The sequence below is a fragment of the Salmo salar genome, chromosome 14 (assembly GCF_965601325.2).
Source record: "Salmo salar chromosome 14, fSalSal1, whole genome shotgun sequence".
Lineage (NCBI taxonomy): Eukaryota > Metazoa > Chordata > Actinopteri > Salmoniformes > Salmonidae > Salmo > Salmo salar.
Window position 1 is genome coordinate 28093762 of NC_138304.1, and position 14702 is coordinate 28108463.

At 41.1% G+C, this 14702-nt stretch overlaps 1 protein-coding gene across 1 annotated transcript; it reads left to right on the forward strand.

Annotated features, from left to right (window-relative positions):
• Nucleotides 1-6818: 6818 nt before the first annotated feature.
• Nucleotides 6819-10804, forward strand: LOC106569221 (retinol dehydrogenase 12). Its single transcript, XM_014140368.3, has 7 exons — nucleotides 6819-7003; nucleotides 7281-7396; nucleotides 7539-7694; nucleotides 7844-7948; nucleotides 8101-8310; nucleotides 8691-8883; nucleotides 9017-10804. Exons 1-7 carry the CDS (start codon nucleotides 6981-6983, stop codon nucleotides 9117-9119), a joined length of 906 nt encoding a protein of 301 aa, XP_013995843.2. The 5' UTR covers nucleotides 6819-6980; the 3' UTR covers nucleotides 9120-10804.
• Nucleotides 10805-14702: the final 3898 nt, after the last annotated feature.

Below are 14702 nucleotides of genomic sequence, written 5' to 3' on the forward strand. Positions count from 1 at the left end.
AGTTAGTTAGCGGTGGTACGCGCTAATAGCATTTCAATCAGTGACGTCACTCGCTCTGAGACTTGAAGTAGGGTTTCGGGCCGCGGCTTTTGTGGCGCGATGGGTAACGATGCTTCGTGGGTGTCAGTTGTTGATGTGTGTAAGGGTCCCTGGTTCGAGCCCAGGTTGGGGCGAAGAGAGGGACGGAACCTACACTGTTACACGCCTACACATGCAGAGACCATACTTAATACAAAGTTACAGAAAGCCAAACCAACAACTACACAAACTGAAATTGGATACATTGTAAACGCAGGTCCAACGAGGAAAGAACGGAGCTAGCATTGACTTGTTTTTGCAGAGACATTTCTTTGGAATACCTGGGATAGGATAAAGTAATCCTTCTAACCCCCCCCCTTAAAAGATTTAGATGCACTATTGTAAAGTGGTTGTTCCACTGGATATTATAGGTGAATGCACCAATTTGTAAGTCGCTCTGGATAAGAGCGTCTGCTAAATGACTAAAATGTAAAAATGTTAGGCATGCTGCAAGGAGGCATGAGGACTGCAGATGTGGCCAGGGCAATAAATTGCAATGTCTGTACTGTGAGACGCCTAAGACAGCGCTACAGGGAGACAGGACGGACAGCTGATCGTCCTCGCAGTGGCAGACCACGTGTAACAACAGCTGCACAGGATCGGTACATCCGAACATCACACCTGCGAGACAGGTACAGGATGGCAACAACAACTGCCCGAGTTACACCAGGAATGCACAATCCCTCCATCAGTGCTCAGACTGTCCACAATAGGCTGAGAGAGGCTGGACTGAGGGCTTGTAGGCCTGTTGTAAAGCAGGTCCTCACCAGACATCACCGTCAACAACCTCGCCTGTGGGCACAAACCCACCGTCGCTGGAATGAACATTACACCACGGCCTGTACTCTGGAGCGGGATCGATTTGGAGGTGGAGGGCCCGTCATGGTTTGGGGTGGTGTGTCACAGCATCATCGGACTGAGCTTGTTGTCATTGCAGGCAATCTCAACGCTATGCGTTACAGGGAAGACATCCTCCTCCCTCATGTGGTACCCTTCCTGCATGCTCATCCTGACATGACCCTCCAGAATGACAATGCCACCAGCCATACTGCTCATTCTGTGCGTGATTTCCTGCAAGACAGGAATGTCAGTGTTCTGCCATGGCCAGCGAAGAGCCCGGATCTCAATCCCATTGAGCACATCTGGGACCTGTTGGATCGGAGGGTGAGGGCTAAGGCCATTCCCCCCAGAAATGTCAGGGAATTTGCAGGTGCCTTGGTGGAAGAGTGGGGTAACATCTCACAGCAAGAACGGGCAAATCTGGTGCAGTCCATGAGGAGGAGATGCACTGCAATACTTAATGCAGCTGGTGGCCACATCAGATTCTGACTGTTACTTTTGATTTTGACCCCCCCCTTTTGTTCAGGGATACATTATTCCATTTCTGTTAGTCTGTGGAACTTGTTCAGTTCATGTCTCAGTTGTTGAATCTTGTTTTGTTCATACAAATATTTACACGTTAAGTTTTATGAAAATAAACGCAGTTGACAGTGAGAGGACATTTATTTTTTTGATGAGTTTACTACTACTACTACTACTACTACTGAAGGAGGAGAGATTACTAGAAACTATTAGTTTTCCCTTTTATCTGTGGATTAATTGTCAGAGTAGAGAACACACGATTTTGTCTGACTCAAAATGGGTAAAAATTATATAAAGATCCAGGAAAAAAATTGACCTTGTGCATTTCAGGTAAAATAACAACCCAATATTTATTTCAACCCGCATGTCCTGATTGCATCTGGTATGGATGGACAAAAATCAACATGCGTGCGATGGAGCATGTGGACACATGCGTGCCCGGTCTAGTCAGCATGTAACATGCTGAACACACTGCTCGCGTTGAGTGCGCAAGTTCTGCTAAATAAATTGACACGTTATTCAATTATTTCATCTAAACTGCTCACGAGCGTCTGTGTAGCCAGGCGCTAGATGCTTGACGCGCTGCAAGTCCCACCTCTCCCATCTCCTCATTGGTTTTTAGGAGCATATACCCACATGGGTGATTGGAAGATGAACTGAGGTCCACACTACAGTCCAGTTTGTGGTGGTAATGCACCTTAAAGTTGGTTGCCAACCGACATATAAAGTCCACAGAAGAAGAACACTACTACTACTACTGAAGGAGAAGAGATTACTAGAAACTAACTAGGTTTCCCTTTTTATCTGTGGATTAATTGTCAAATTCTATAAAGATCCAGAAAAAAAGGACATTGTACATTTTGGGTAAAATAACAACCCATTCTTTATATCCCAGGACAAATAGCTAGCAACAGTAAGCTAGCTAGCTAAATGACCATGAATGTTCCATGTGTTTCGACCTGTCCCCAAATTAATATAGTTGGTTCAAAGTTTTTTTTTTTTATATTTCAACCTGTGTGTCCGGTTCTGGTCTGGTGTGGATGGACAAAATAAACATGCTCACGATGGCGCAAGTGGACACACGCGCATGCCCGGTCTAGTCAGCATGTAATGGAACGAACGACTGGGTGCCTTCTCTTGTAAGCTAAAGATGACAGAGTATGAATTAGCTTATACACAGTGGCTTGTATTCATGGACTCAAGGGAAGCAAGGCTCCCCCCAAAACAATCTAAAATAAAATAATTTAGTCTCTCTGTGTTTCATAATTTTCCTTTAATTTGCAAGAGGCTGAATGTGTCTCAGGAGAAATCGCGTTGCGTTGAGTGCGCAAGTTCTGCAAAATAAATTGACACATGATCGAGCGAAACCGCGCCCCTCTGTCTCTCTACGTGTAGGCCATCTATCTGATGCTGTCTGGTCCAAACAAGTATGACATTGTTGGCACCCGTAGCATTGAATGTAACGGAAGCCAGCGAGCAATTGGCCTCGCTTGATAATAACAATAAATAAAAAATGCCAATCAGCGTTGAGCTAAACTGAGCAAGCTCAACTGTTTATGGTCCTGGCGCACCAAAGAAAAGTGTCAAGGGAAGCCAGCTTGGATTTTGGCGTCACTCCTATCAAATCGCATTGAGAGCATACATCATTGACAGAAACAACTTGAATTGTTGCATCTCGTTGTGTTGTTGTCCTCCGGTGGCTAGCTAAAATTGGCACTTTCCTCAATTAGCCATGGATGGAGCTAGGGATTTGGACTTGTGGTTTTACTTAATTCTTCGTACTGGCCAATGATTCTGATCCAACCATTAATTCCTACATTGTTGTGCCCCCGACCTGAGAGGATGGAAGTTCAATATGTAGCTTGATGGAGACGGTAATGGAAGTTAGGCTAGCGAGCAAGCATTTTAGCCAGGTAGACAAGGACAACAACAATTGTTGTCATTCTAGAGCGTGCAGTATTTCCCTATAACGCACAGTATTTTTGCACGGTATAATTCAATGGCTGTAGTTAATTTTTACATGTTTTCTCTTTCAGTATTTTTCTCCGCTAGCATGTGGTGGAACACACCTTCCACGTCGTGCATTACTTTCCAGAGAACGCATATAGCCCTTCGTTGACTATCCCTTACTTAAAGTATTTTCTAGAATGCAGTTATAGCCAATCAGAAACGCGTATTCTACAGCGCATGTGTTAATCAACGAGGAGCTATGCGTTCTATGGGAAATAATGCAGTGTGTTCCACGACGGGTTAGCATTATTTTCCAGAGAACGTATAGAGCCCCGAGTTGATTATCCCTTTTATACCATGGCTATAATTTAACACATTTGCAGCTCGAAATGTGTTTATTTGCGGGTAATTGTGTTCAACATCACTGAAGTGGCTAGCAAGATACGAGAGCTACAGTAGTTGCCGTGGTAACCAAACAAACAGACTTGCTAGTTTGGCTAACCAAACCATCAGTCCTAGATTCTTGCCATATGAAAACCAAATTCAACAATGCCAATAACGTATTCAATTCGACTTTTGCTTTCAAATGCAGCATTACAATCATACCGTGCGTTTTAGGGAAATAATGCACGCTCCAGTCAAGAATGTCCTTCAAGACAATCAGAAACAAGTATTCAGCATGATGCAACGCGAAGCGCCTGGATACAGCCCTTAGCCGTGGCATATTGGCAATATACCACAAACTTCCAAGGTGCCTTATTGCTATTATAAACTGTTTACCAATGTAATTACAGCAGCAAAAATACATGTTTTGTCATACCTGCAGTATGAGATGGCTTTCAGCCAATCATTATTCAGGGCTCGAACCACCCAGTTTATAATGAGGTGTAAAGCATATTTATTACTTATTTGTTTCTTTGGGATTCATTTAACTCAGGAAACAGCAGAGGGAGCAGCCCCCTATCCACATCGACAGGACATTAGTGGAGGTGGAAAGTTTGAAATTCCTCGGCGTACACATCACGGCCAAACTGAAATGGTTCACCCATACAGCAGCAGCGCCTCTTCAACCTCAGGAGGCTGAAGAAATTTGGCTTGTCACCAAAAACACTCACAAACTTTTACAGATGCACAATCACCGCCTGGTACGGCAACTGCTCCGCCCACAACCCTAAATTTCCGCTCTCTCCACTGGCTTCCAGTCGAAGCTCGCATCCGCTACAAGACCATGGTGCTTGCCTATGGAGCTGTGAAGGGAACGGCACCTCCGTACCTTCAGGCTCTGATCAGGCCCTACACCAAAAAAAGGGCACTGCGTTCATCCACCTCTGGCCTGCTCGCCTCGTGTCAAAACTGTTCGCACAGTTCCCGCTCAGCCCAGTCAAAACTGTTCGCTGTTCTGGCACCCCAATGGTGGAACAAGCTCCCTCACGACGCCAGGACAGCGGAGTCAATCACCACCTTCCGGAGACACCTGAAACCCCACCTCTTTAAGGAATACCTGGGATAGGATAAAGTAATCCTTCTAACCCCCCCTTAAAAGATTTAGATGCACTATTGTAATGTGGTTGTTCCACTGGATATTATAAGGTGAATGCACCAATTTGTAAGTCGCTCTGGATAAGAGCGTCTGCTAAATGACTTAAATGTAAATGTAAATGTAAAGCTCTCCAGAGGGTAGTGAGGTCTGCACAACGCACCACCGGGGGGCAAACTACCTGCCCTCCAGGACACCTACACCACCCGATGTCACAGGAAGGCCAAAAAGATCATCAAGGACAACAACCATCCGAGCCACTGCCTGTTCACCCCACTATCATACAGAAGGTGAGGTCAGTACAGGTGCATCAAAGCTGGCCCGAGAGACTGAAAAACAGCTTTTATCTCAAGGCCATCAGACTGTTAAACAGCCATCACTAACATTGAGTGGCTTCTGCCAACATACTGACTCATCACTAGCCACTTTAAACAATGCCACTTTATATAATGTTTACATACCCTACATTACTCATCTCATATGTATATACTGTATTCTATACCATCTACTGCATCTTGCCTATGCCGTTCGGCCATCGCTCATTCATATATTTTTATGTACATATTCTTATTCATTACTTTACACTTGTGTGTGTGTATAAGGTAGTTGTTGTGAAATTGTTAGGTTAGATTACTTGTTAGATATTACTGCATGGTCGGAACTATAAGCACAAGCATTTTGCTACACTCGCATTAACATCTGCTAACCATGTGTATGTGACAAATAAAAGTTGATTTGAACTATAACTATGATCTTGATTTGAGAAAAAAAAACACTATAGCTATTATGTTGAAACCCCACCTCTTTAGGAATACCTAGGATAGGATAAAGTAATCCTTCTACCCCCCCCCCCCCCCCTTAAAAGATTTAGATGCACTATTGTAAAGTGGTTGTTCCACTGGATATCATAAGGTGAATGCACCATTTTGTAAGTCGCTCTGGATAAGAGCGTCTGCTAAATGACTTAAATGTAAATGTAAATGTAATGTTAACCACTAGATGGTGTTCTTGGTCAGGTTTTTAACTAAACTAGGGAAGTCCAGATACTATTTATTTAATATTTTGTCTACAATAGGCTAGATCTAATACAATTTTTTATTGGATGCTGTAATAGTCTTGTTTGTCATCAAATGACATGGAGAGACAAACCTACAAAAGAATAACATTGGAAAGTAATAGCAGTATCTTCTGATCAATTTAATCAGTTTATTAATCATATTTTGTACTTATTCAACTATCCAACAATAAGAAGCATGTTTATTTAAATAGTTAATGCCCTAAACTTCAGCTCAAACGACATAACTCTCATAAATAATGACAAATATTCCTACATACAAATATATGTTTATTGTCCCTCTGCATTCCTGACTGTAATAAAAAATTGATTGTTTTGCCTCTACTTCTTTTGAGGTTGGTCTCAGGATTAGTACAACCCTAATCTCGGTTAACCTAGAAGGAAAATCCTGCATAAATTGGTCAGCTGTACATGAAGAGTCTGCCCACGGGATATTAGTACAAATCTCTTCATTCAAATAACCATTCCTTCTAGCTGGTATTCACTTGAACCTTTCCAGTTTTAAGAGTGTTGCGTTTATAGGTCGAAACAATATGAATTAACTTTTCTCATTCGTAGTACGTTATCAATGGTACAATATGTTACGTTGTGAAAATTTTCTTTTCAGTATCATTGTCATCTCAATGTTCTCAAAATAGTATTATTTTGCTTTCTTTAAAAAAAAAATATATTGATTCAGCATGCAGTCTAAAATCAGAGCTCAGTAGTTTTCAAGAATTGCTGATATATATTGAAATGGTTATATGCACAGGCTCCTGCTGATCCTGATTGGATCATGTGACAGAACTTTAGCAGATTATCTAGGATTAGTTGTTACAACCCCAATCCCACCCACTACAATAATCCAGTTCTCAACTCTAACATAGCATACACTACACACTTACTCGATCAGCAATTCAACTAGTGTAATTCTTTTGAGAAAGGACATGCTGTGAGACAACACGGTAGGGAGTCTGTGTGGCGGCCATCAGCTCTAGAATGTCAAACATTTATACAATAAGGTAGGCTGTGCATGCTCTACTATCTACTCATTCTGTTGTTGGCTTATGTGAATGTTGCTTTACTTGGCTCAAGTTGCTGCATTGATTGTACATCATCAGCCAGCTCAGTATGTAGGATAGTGATACAACATAATTAAGGGGGGTTACACCTCCAAAGTATTATTTGAAATGTATCAAAACCATTTTAAAAGCTTTACTTATTCCAGGTCTGATTTAGCAACATATGTCCTTTTTACTGTATCTGCTCACAATCACACGTGTTTCTATGTTTCTCTAGAGATATTCTCTGTGGTCAGTGGTCATCTAGTGAAAGACTAGATGGCAAAACAGTTATCATTACTGGAGCCAATGCTGGCATTGGCAAAGAGACAGCACTGGACCTGGCAAAGAGAGGTAAGTACACTTGCACCACCATGTTATTATACAGTACATGTACCACCATGTTGTGGTGAAAGGATGGGTAGCATGATGCATGTTTGTTGACATATACTGTACATACTTGACATATACTCTGACATTTTTCTATAATCATCAGGGGGCAGGATAATCTTGGCCTGCAGAGACTTGGGCAGAGCTGAGGCGGCACAGAGAGAGATCATTGAGAACTCTGGAAACCCCAACATTGTGACCAGAAAGATGGATTTGTCCGACACAAAGTCCATTCGAGAATTTGCAGAGTTAATCAACAGGGGTTAGTAGAGACTTGTCACTCATCCAATCTCTTTATAATCTCAATGTGAGGACTTTGTCTAATGTAGAAATACGATATGGAATATAATACAAAACACAATCAGTCTTAACTTCAGTAATTACTATTTTTATTTGGAAATACTCTTTCAGAGGAGAAACAAGTGAACATTCTTATCAACAATGCTGGGATCATGATGTGTCCATACTCTAAGACCGCAGATGGCTTTGAGATGCAGTTTGGAGTGAACCATTTGGGTGAGACAGAGCAACCTAACACAAATGAAGAGATTCAAATAGGGTGAAATTATATATTATCTATAGTTCTTAACCTATGAAAATATTAGTCAGTAATACATTGTACAAGTAATCTACTGTAGAGTAGCATGTTAGAATATCATGTCTTTTAGGTCACTTCCTGCTCACCTTCCTGCTGATTGATCTGATAAAGAGATCCAGACCAGCCAGAATCATCAACCTGTCCTCCATGGCTCACAAATGGGGTAGGATCCAGCTAGAGGACATCAACAGTGAGAGGATCTACCACTCCAGAAGAGCATATGGACAAAGCAAATTAGCCAACATCCTGAGTATACGGTCCCTGGCTAAGAGACTAAAGGGTTTGTGTTACAATTTTTTTCTCCCATATTGGTGTTGACATTATCAGTGGACCTGGGCAAGCAAAACAAACTGCATTGAAAACACTGTGGTTTATGATAGAAGCTTTGCAAGATTGGCTGGCTTTGCATCATAGAAGTTTTGCAGCATTGGCTAGCTTAAAGATAATACTTTTCTTAGAACGCCTTATCTTGTTCACTAATAAACTTTCTAGCACTGCTGTTCTTTTTCAAACATCTAAGAATGACCTTTTTATGAGATTGTCGATCCATTCCCCTAAATCTTGTTATTTTGTGCTTATTCAGTAAGATAAAAGGTAATATGTGATGCCTGCACTATTTAAAAGAGGTTTGATTCTCTACTTCCATTTTTCCTTTGTTAGACACTGGAGTGACAGTTTATGCAGTCCACCCAGGTATAGTGAGGACTGAGCTAAAGAGACACATGAATTTAGCCCTGCTGATATCCTGGAAGATTGTCAGACCTTTCACCAAAACTATTGTACAAGGTGCCCAGACCTCCATCTACTGTGCTGTGGAGCCAGAGCTGGAGACAGAGAGCGGTGGATATTACAGGTGAAATCACACAATGAAGTGAATTGTTTTTTAGACCACAGTGACATTTTAGATAAATCATAGGTTTACATAAGATATTTAGTATATGATACACATTTTATTTGTTACTGAATTGTATTTGCATTGTTCACAGTGACTGTAAACCCTCCAGCTGTACCAGGGCTGCCAGGGATGATGAGATGGCTCAGAAACTATGGGAACTCAGCTGCCAAATGCTTGGGCTAACATGGGACTGAACATCATCCTTGAATATCATTATAGATAGGCTAGAATATGTCAATTGTTTGAAAAGTGCTTGCCTTGAATTCTTACACAGTAGGTTATACTATGGTATCTATAGTTATACTATTGTTATGCTATGCATACTATGAATATGAATGCTGTATACGCAGAGCTTGACTTGGGATGAAATTGGTCCATTAGACTATGTTCACAGAAATTCCCAAATGGCATTAGCCTATGCTATAGAGACCTGATGATTCAGTGTTAAGGGTTCATACTCAGTTTGACAGATGGAATTTCATGACTTTTCCGTTACTTTTAACAAAATTACCATGACCAATAATTGCTGGTATCTCTATGTAGCCTACATGAGCATTTGGACAGAGCAAATTAGCCAACATTCTCCATCTGGAAAGCAACTGGGTGTGCAGGCTTTTGATCCAGCCCTGAAACACACTCGCGTCTGCTTATCAAGGTCCTGTTGAGCAGCTGATGTTTAGGCTACAATCCCACTGGACACAGACGTCAATTCAATATCTGTTCAACATCATTTTATTGAAATGACGTGGAAACAACGTTGATTCAAGTGTGTGCCCAGTGGGAATGTGGTGTGTTAGAGTGGGGCTCGAACAAAAGCCTGCACAAGACATTAACCTATACAAGATCGGTGCCCCCCCCCCCAGGACGGTTGAGCTAACGTGCACTAATGTGATTAGTATGACGTTGTAAGTAACAAGAACATTTCCCAGGACATAGACATATCTGATATGGGCAGAAAGCTTAAATTTGTGTTAATATAACTGCACTGTCCAATTTACAGTAGCTATTACAGTGAAATAATACCATGCTATTGTTTGAGGAGAGTGCACAGTTATGTCTTTGAAAATGTATCAATAAACTAATTAGGCACGTTTGGGCAAACTTGATACAACATTTTGAACCGTAATGCAATGGTTCATTGGATCAGTCTAAAACGTTGCACATACAATGCTGCCATCTAGTGGCCAAAATCTAAATTGTACCTAAACTGGAATAATACATTGTGGCCTTTCTCTTGCGTTTGAAATTGATGGAACAAAAAAACAAATGTTTTTTTCTTTGTATTATCTTTTGTGTTATATTCTCCTATATTCATTACAGTAGCTATCACATTTCCACAAACTTCAAAGTATTTCCTTTCAAATGGTATCAAGAATATGCCTATCCTTGCTTCAGGTCCTGAGCTACAGGCAGTTAGATTTGGGTATGTCATTTTATGCGAAAATTGAAAAAAGGGTCCGATCCTTTTTTAAGCCTTGAAACATTTGAGACATGAGCTGTGTTCAAATACCCATACTAACATACTGTATACTACATACTTAATTATACTATTGGTTCATTTTAGTATACTGTAAACGAACAGTATCCTTTCAGTTGAGCGTACTAGAGCTACGCCTGTCTACCTGAAGTTGATGCTGTTGCTTTGCAACCTCTTGTTAGAATAACAAATTACTAGGTAGATACTTTATGACTTCGGGTGTGTTCGTAAATTCAGTCTGGAGTGCCAATGTGTCCCTTTGTTCAGGGACACATTATTCCATTTGTTAGTCACATGTTTGTGGAACTTGTTCAGTTTATGTCTCAGTTGTTGAATCTTGTTATGTTCTTACAAATATTTACACATGTTAAGTTTGCTGAAAATAAACACAGCTGACAGTGAGGACATTTCTTTTTTTGATGAGTTTATGCGGTTCGTAAGGATAGCGTAGTAAACAAATAGTCAGCAAAGATAACGTGTAATGTAACTTATTTGAAAAGTCATTACTTTATTACATTGCTCAACATGTTCTTAACATTTGTAATAATTAGTTAACACAATGAATTTGTATCTGCTGTTGTCAGGCTTCGGCTGCATATTTTCCGCCATTTTCTTCAAATCTGAAAACATTGTGAAGCCACGCCCATTTTCTGAAGAATTTAATTATGGGCCCTAAAAGCACGGAAATAGTATCCACTGCTTGTATACTTCGTATTTTGGCGAATGTAGTACGACATCCAGGAACTTTTGACATACTAACTTTATCCATACTATGACCAATAAGCATACTACATACTCAATTTAAGTCATAAATAGTATGGTTAGTATGAGTATTCGAACACGGCTATGGATTATGTGTGCCATTCCGAGGGTGAATGGGCAAGACAAAATATTTAAGTGCCCTTGAAAGGGATATGGTAGTAGGTGCCAGGCACACTGGTTTGAGTGTGTAAAGAACTGCAACGATGCTGGGGTTTTTCACACACAGTTTCCCGTGTGCATCAAGAATTGTCCACCACCCAAAGGACATCCAGCCAACTTGACACAACTTTGGGAAGGATTGGAGTCAACATGGGCCAGCATGCCTGTGGAACGCTTTTGACACCTTGTAGATTCCATGCCCCAACGAATTGAGGCTGTTCTGAGGGTAAAAGGGGTTGTAACTCAATATTAGGACAGTGTTCCTAATGTTTTGTACACTCAGTGTAGCTAGTCTATCATTATTTTATAGCAGGGGTGCTCAACTACTATTTGAGAAGGTCCAGTGACACAAATATCCTAGGTGGCAAAGGTCCGGAGGGATATCGTCCTCTATCAGCGCTGTGGTATGGCTTAGTAACAAACATAGTTGTCTACGACTTAGGAAACATGTCGGTATAGAAAATGTTCATTAAATACATTCAATAAATTAAATGAGACTAATAACTTGAATTAATTACAACTTCTTTTGAATTTAAACGTTTAACATTGCATCAACATTGCTAAAGAACAAAAGTGGTTGGATAATTGTCTATGCAAAAAGTGCACTCTGAACCATTGTACATAGGCCTTGAATGAATTTTTTGTATTATTATTATAACAAAGGCATGTTTCCTGGAGAACAAAGGAGGGTTTAACAAACATAATCTGAATGCACAGAATACCACTGTGGACCATGCAATATTTATATATAAGTCACTCTGGGCCTTGCCATTGCATCAATGAGAGAAATTACACTTTCTGTCTCCTGCCAATGCATTGAACTTTGGCACAAATGGTGTGAGAGCCACTCTGAGACACTGGTGCAGGTGTTCATTGGTGAGCCAGGTGAGGTATTTGTTTTTAATAAAGTTCATTGTGGAGAAGGCTGATTCACAGCTGTTTGTGGAGCCAAATGGTCAGGATGTATAGTGCCAGTCTCTTGAGCACAGGGACATCAGCTGCAGGCACCATCTTTCCCCAGAAAATGACAGGGTCACAATCACCAGCCTGCACGTTCAAAGTCACATTTTCTTGCAGCTCTATCAACTTCATTTATGTGATGTAACATCTACCCATCTGAAGATCTGTTTTGCTTCTGACAACTTTGTCACATTTGTCACATGCATTTCATTAGCTGTGGATGAATCAACAGATAACACTGATAATGCCCAGCTTCTGTGATGCAAGGTAAAGGAGCAATAAAGGGTTTATTGTTGCTCCAACCAACAGCGTTGTGATTAATGCCTTTTTAATTAAACCATCTCACCCAGCATAGCCGTGGGAAGTAGTGGTGCTGTGGGGGCTGCAGCACCCCCTGATAAATCAGAATAAATAGAAAAATGTAATAAGAGGCAGCAGCAGTTCTCTTCCAACAGTGAAGTCATCAAAGCGAGCCTTGAAGTTATCAATCAGCTTCTGGATGAAATCTACATAGTTGGGAACGTCTTTGTCTCCCTGCGTTTGCACCAGAAGATTGGGGAAGTGGACAAGTTCTCCCTGGAGATCATTCTTGAAAAGCTCCAATTTATTCTGGAAAGCCTGGACTGCTCTTATTATATCACACACTGTGTTTAACCGTCTCTGCAGCTTAACATTCAGTTGATTAAGATGTGATGTAATCTCTGTCAGAAAAGCAACTGTTTTAATCTTCTCCTCATCTTCCAAAAAGTCAGAAAACTGAGTTGCCTCTTTTGCTCTGATAAGAAAGTTTTGATTTCCTCCTAAATGGTCTATAAGCGTTTCAAAACCCTGCCTTTGCTGAGCCATCTGACATTATTGCTAGTAGTAAGTCATCAAAACTGGCATTGGCCTCTGTCAGAATGCCTCGTAGCAGGCGATGTTGTAGGGATGATGTTGCTCTCAAAAAGTTGATCAGTTTCATCATCGTTGTCACGACCGCAGAATACTATTTTCCCAGACTGGCATACAGGACAGATTGATGGATGATGCAGTGATATAATGTCAGGTCAGGGTGGTCATCTTTAAAACGTGCAACCAGTCCCCTCCCTCTTCCTATTATGGCTGGAGCTCCATCTGTGGTGATGGAGACCACTGACTTCAGATCTCTCCCCATTTTTGTCAGCATCCCTTTGATGGCCTCATGGATATTCTCTCCCGTGTGTGTGCTTCTAGATGTGTTAAGCCCAACAGCTCCTCACAGAATTCCTTCTTTGCTTCATTATAAAATCTGACAAACACCAGAAGCTGGGCATTATCAGTGTTATCTGTTGATTCATCCACAGCTAATGAAATGCATGGTGCATTCTGAATGGCCTCGAATTGTGAAGTTAAATCTATAGCCAATATTTCAGTTCTCCTCATTGCTGTGGAATCTGACAGTGGGATCTGTTTGATCTTTTCCCTTATCTAATCTCTTTATTTACCTTCAAGGAAGTTGTCAGCAACTCCACACATGCATCATTTTACCATCTCAGCATCTGAAAATGTTTTTGGGCGTTTTCCCAAAACCCAGGCTATCCTCAGTGAACACTCCATTGCATGTTGTTGGGCTGTCAGGGAAGGACTGTTGGGCTGATTGGTAAGGACCTCTCATATTGTGATTTGAGTTGGTTAGTCTTGTTTGTTAACACCTCCGTGTTCAGGGGATATATCTGATCGAATTTAATATGCCTGGTGTCATAATGGCGCTTAACATTGTAGCTCTTGTGAAAAGTGCCAATCTCGCTGCATATCAGGCACATTGGTTTTGTGCTAATTGTGGGGAGAATGAATAATTACTGTTCCGTCCACTCGTCTTTGAATATACGGTTTTCAGAGTTAACTTTTTAATTTTTTAACAAAGATACTGGTAACGAAGCTCCTTCTATGTCTGATATTAACAGTTGAACCGCGGTCAAATCTTTCTGTTTCTTACTGCCTGCTTGTCCCAAGGTTCCGCAGAGGATATTTGGATTGATGTGATTGGGTAAGACGCGGCCTCTGGTATTTGCATATAACCATGCGATTGGATTAGACGGGGCACTAGAAGGTGGGCGTTTCTTCTTCTTCGAGAGAGGTTGCTGAGTTAAATCGGATGGCTAAATTAGACCGCTGCGCCCGGTTGATTTTTTAAAAAGCTGTCTAACAAATAATGTACTTTTATATAGCAAAATGTGTCACGGACGTCGTAGTGGAGAGAAGACCAAAATGCAGCGGGTATGTGGATACTCATTCTTTTAATGAAAAAACTCAAAAAAGCCTCCACAGGAAAAACAAACAATAAACAACACTTACGACCAAACAGTGTGGCAGGCTAAAACAGCAGTGCTCACAAACAATTACCCACAAACACACAGACAAACACACCCTACTAATATAGGACTCCCAATCAAAGGCAACA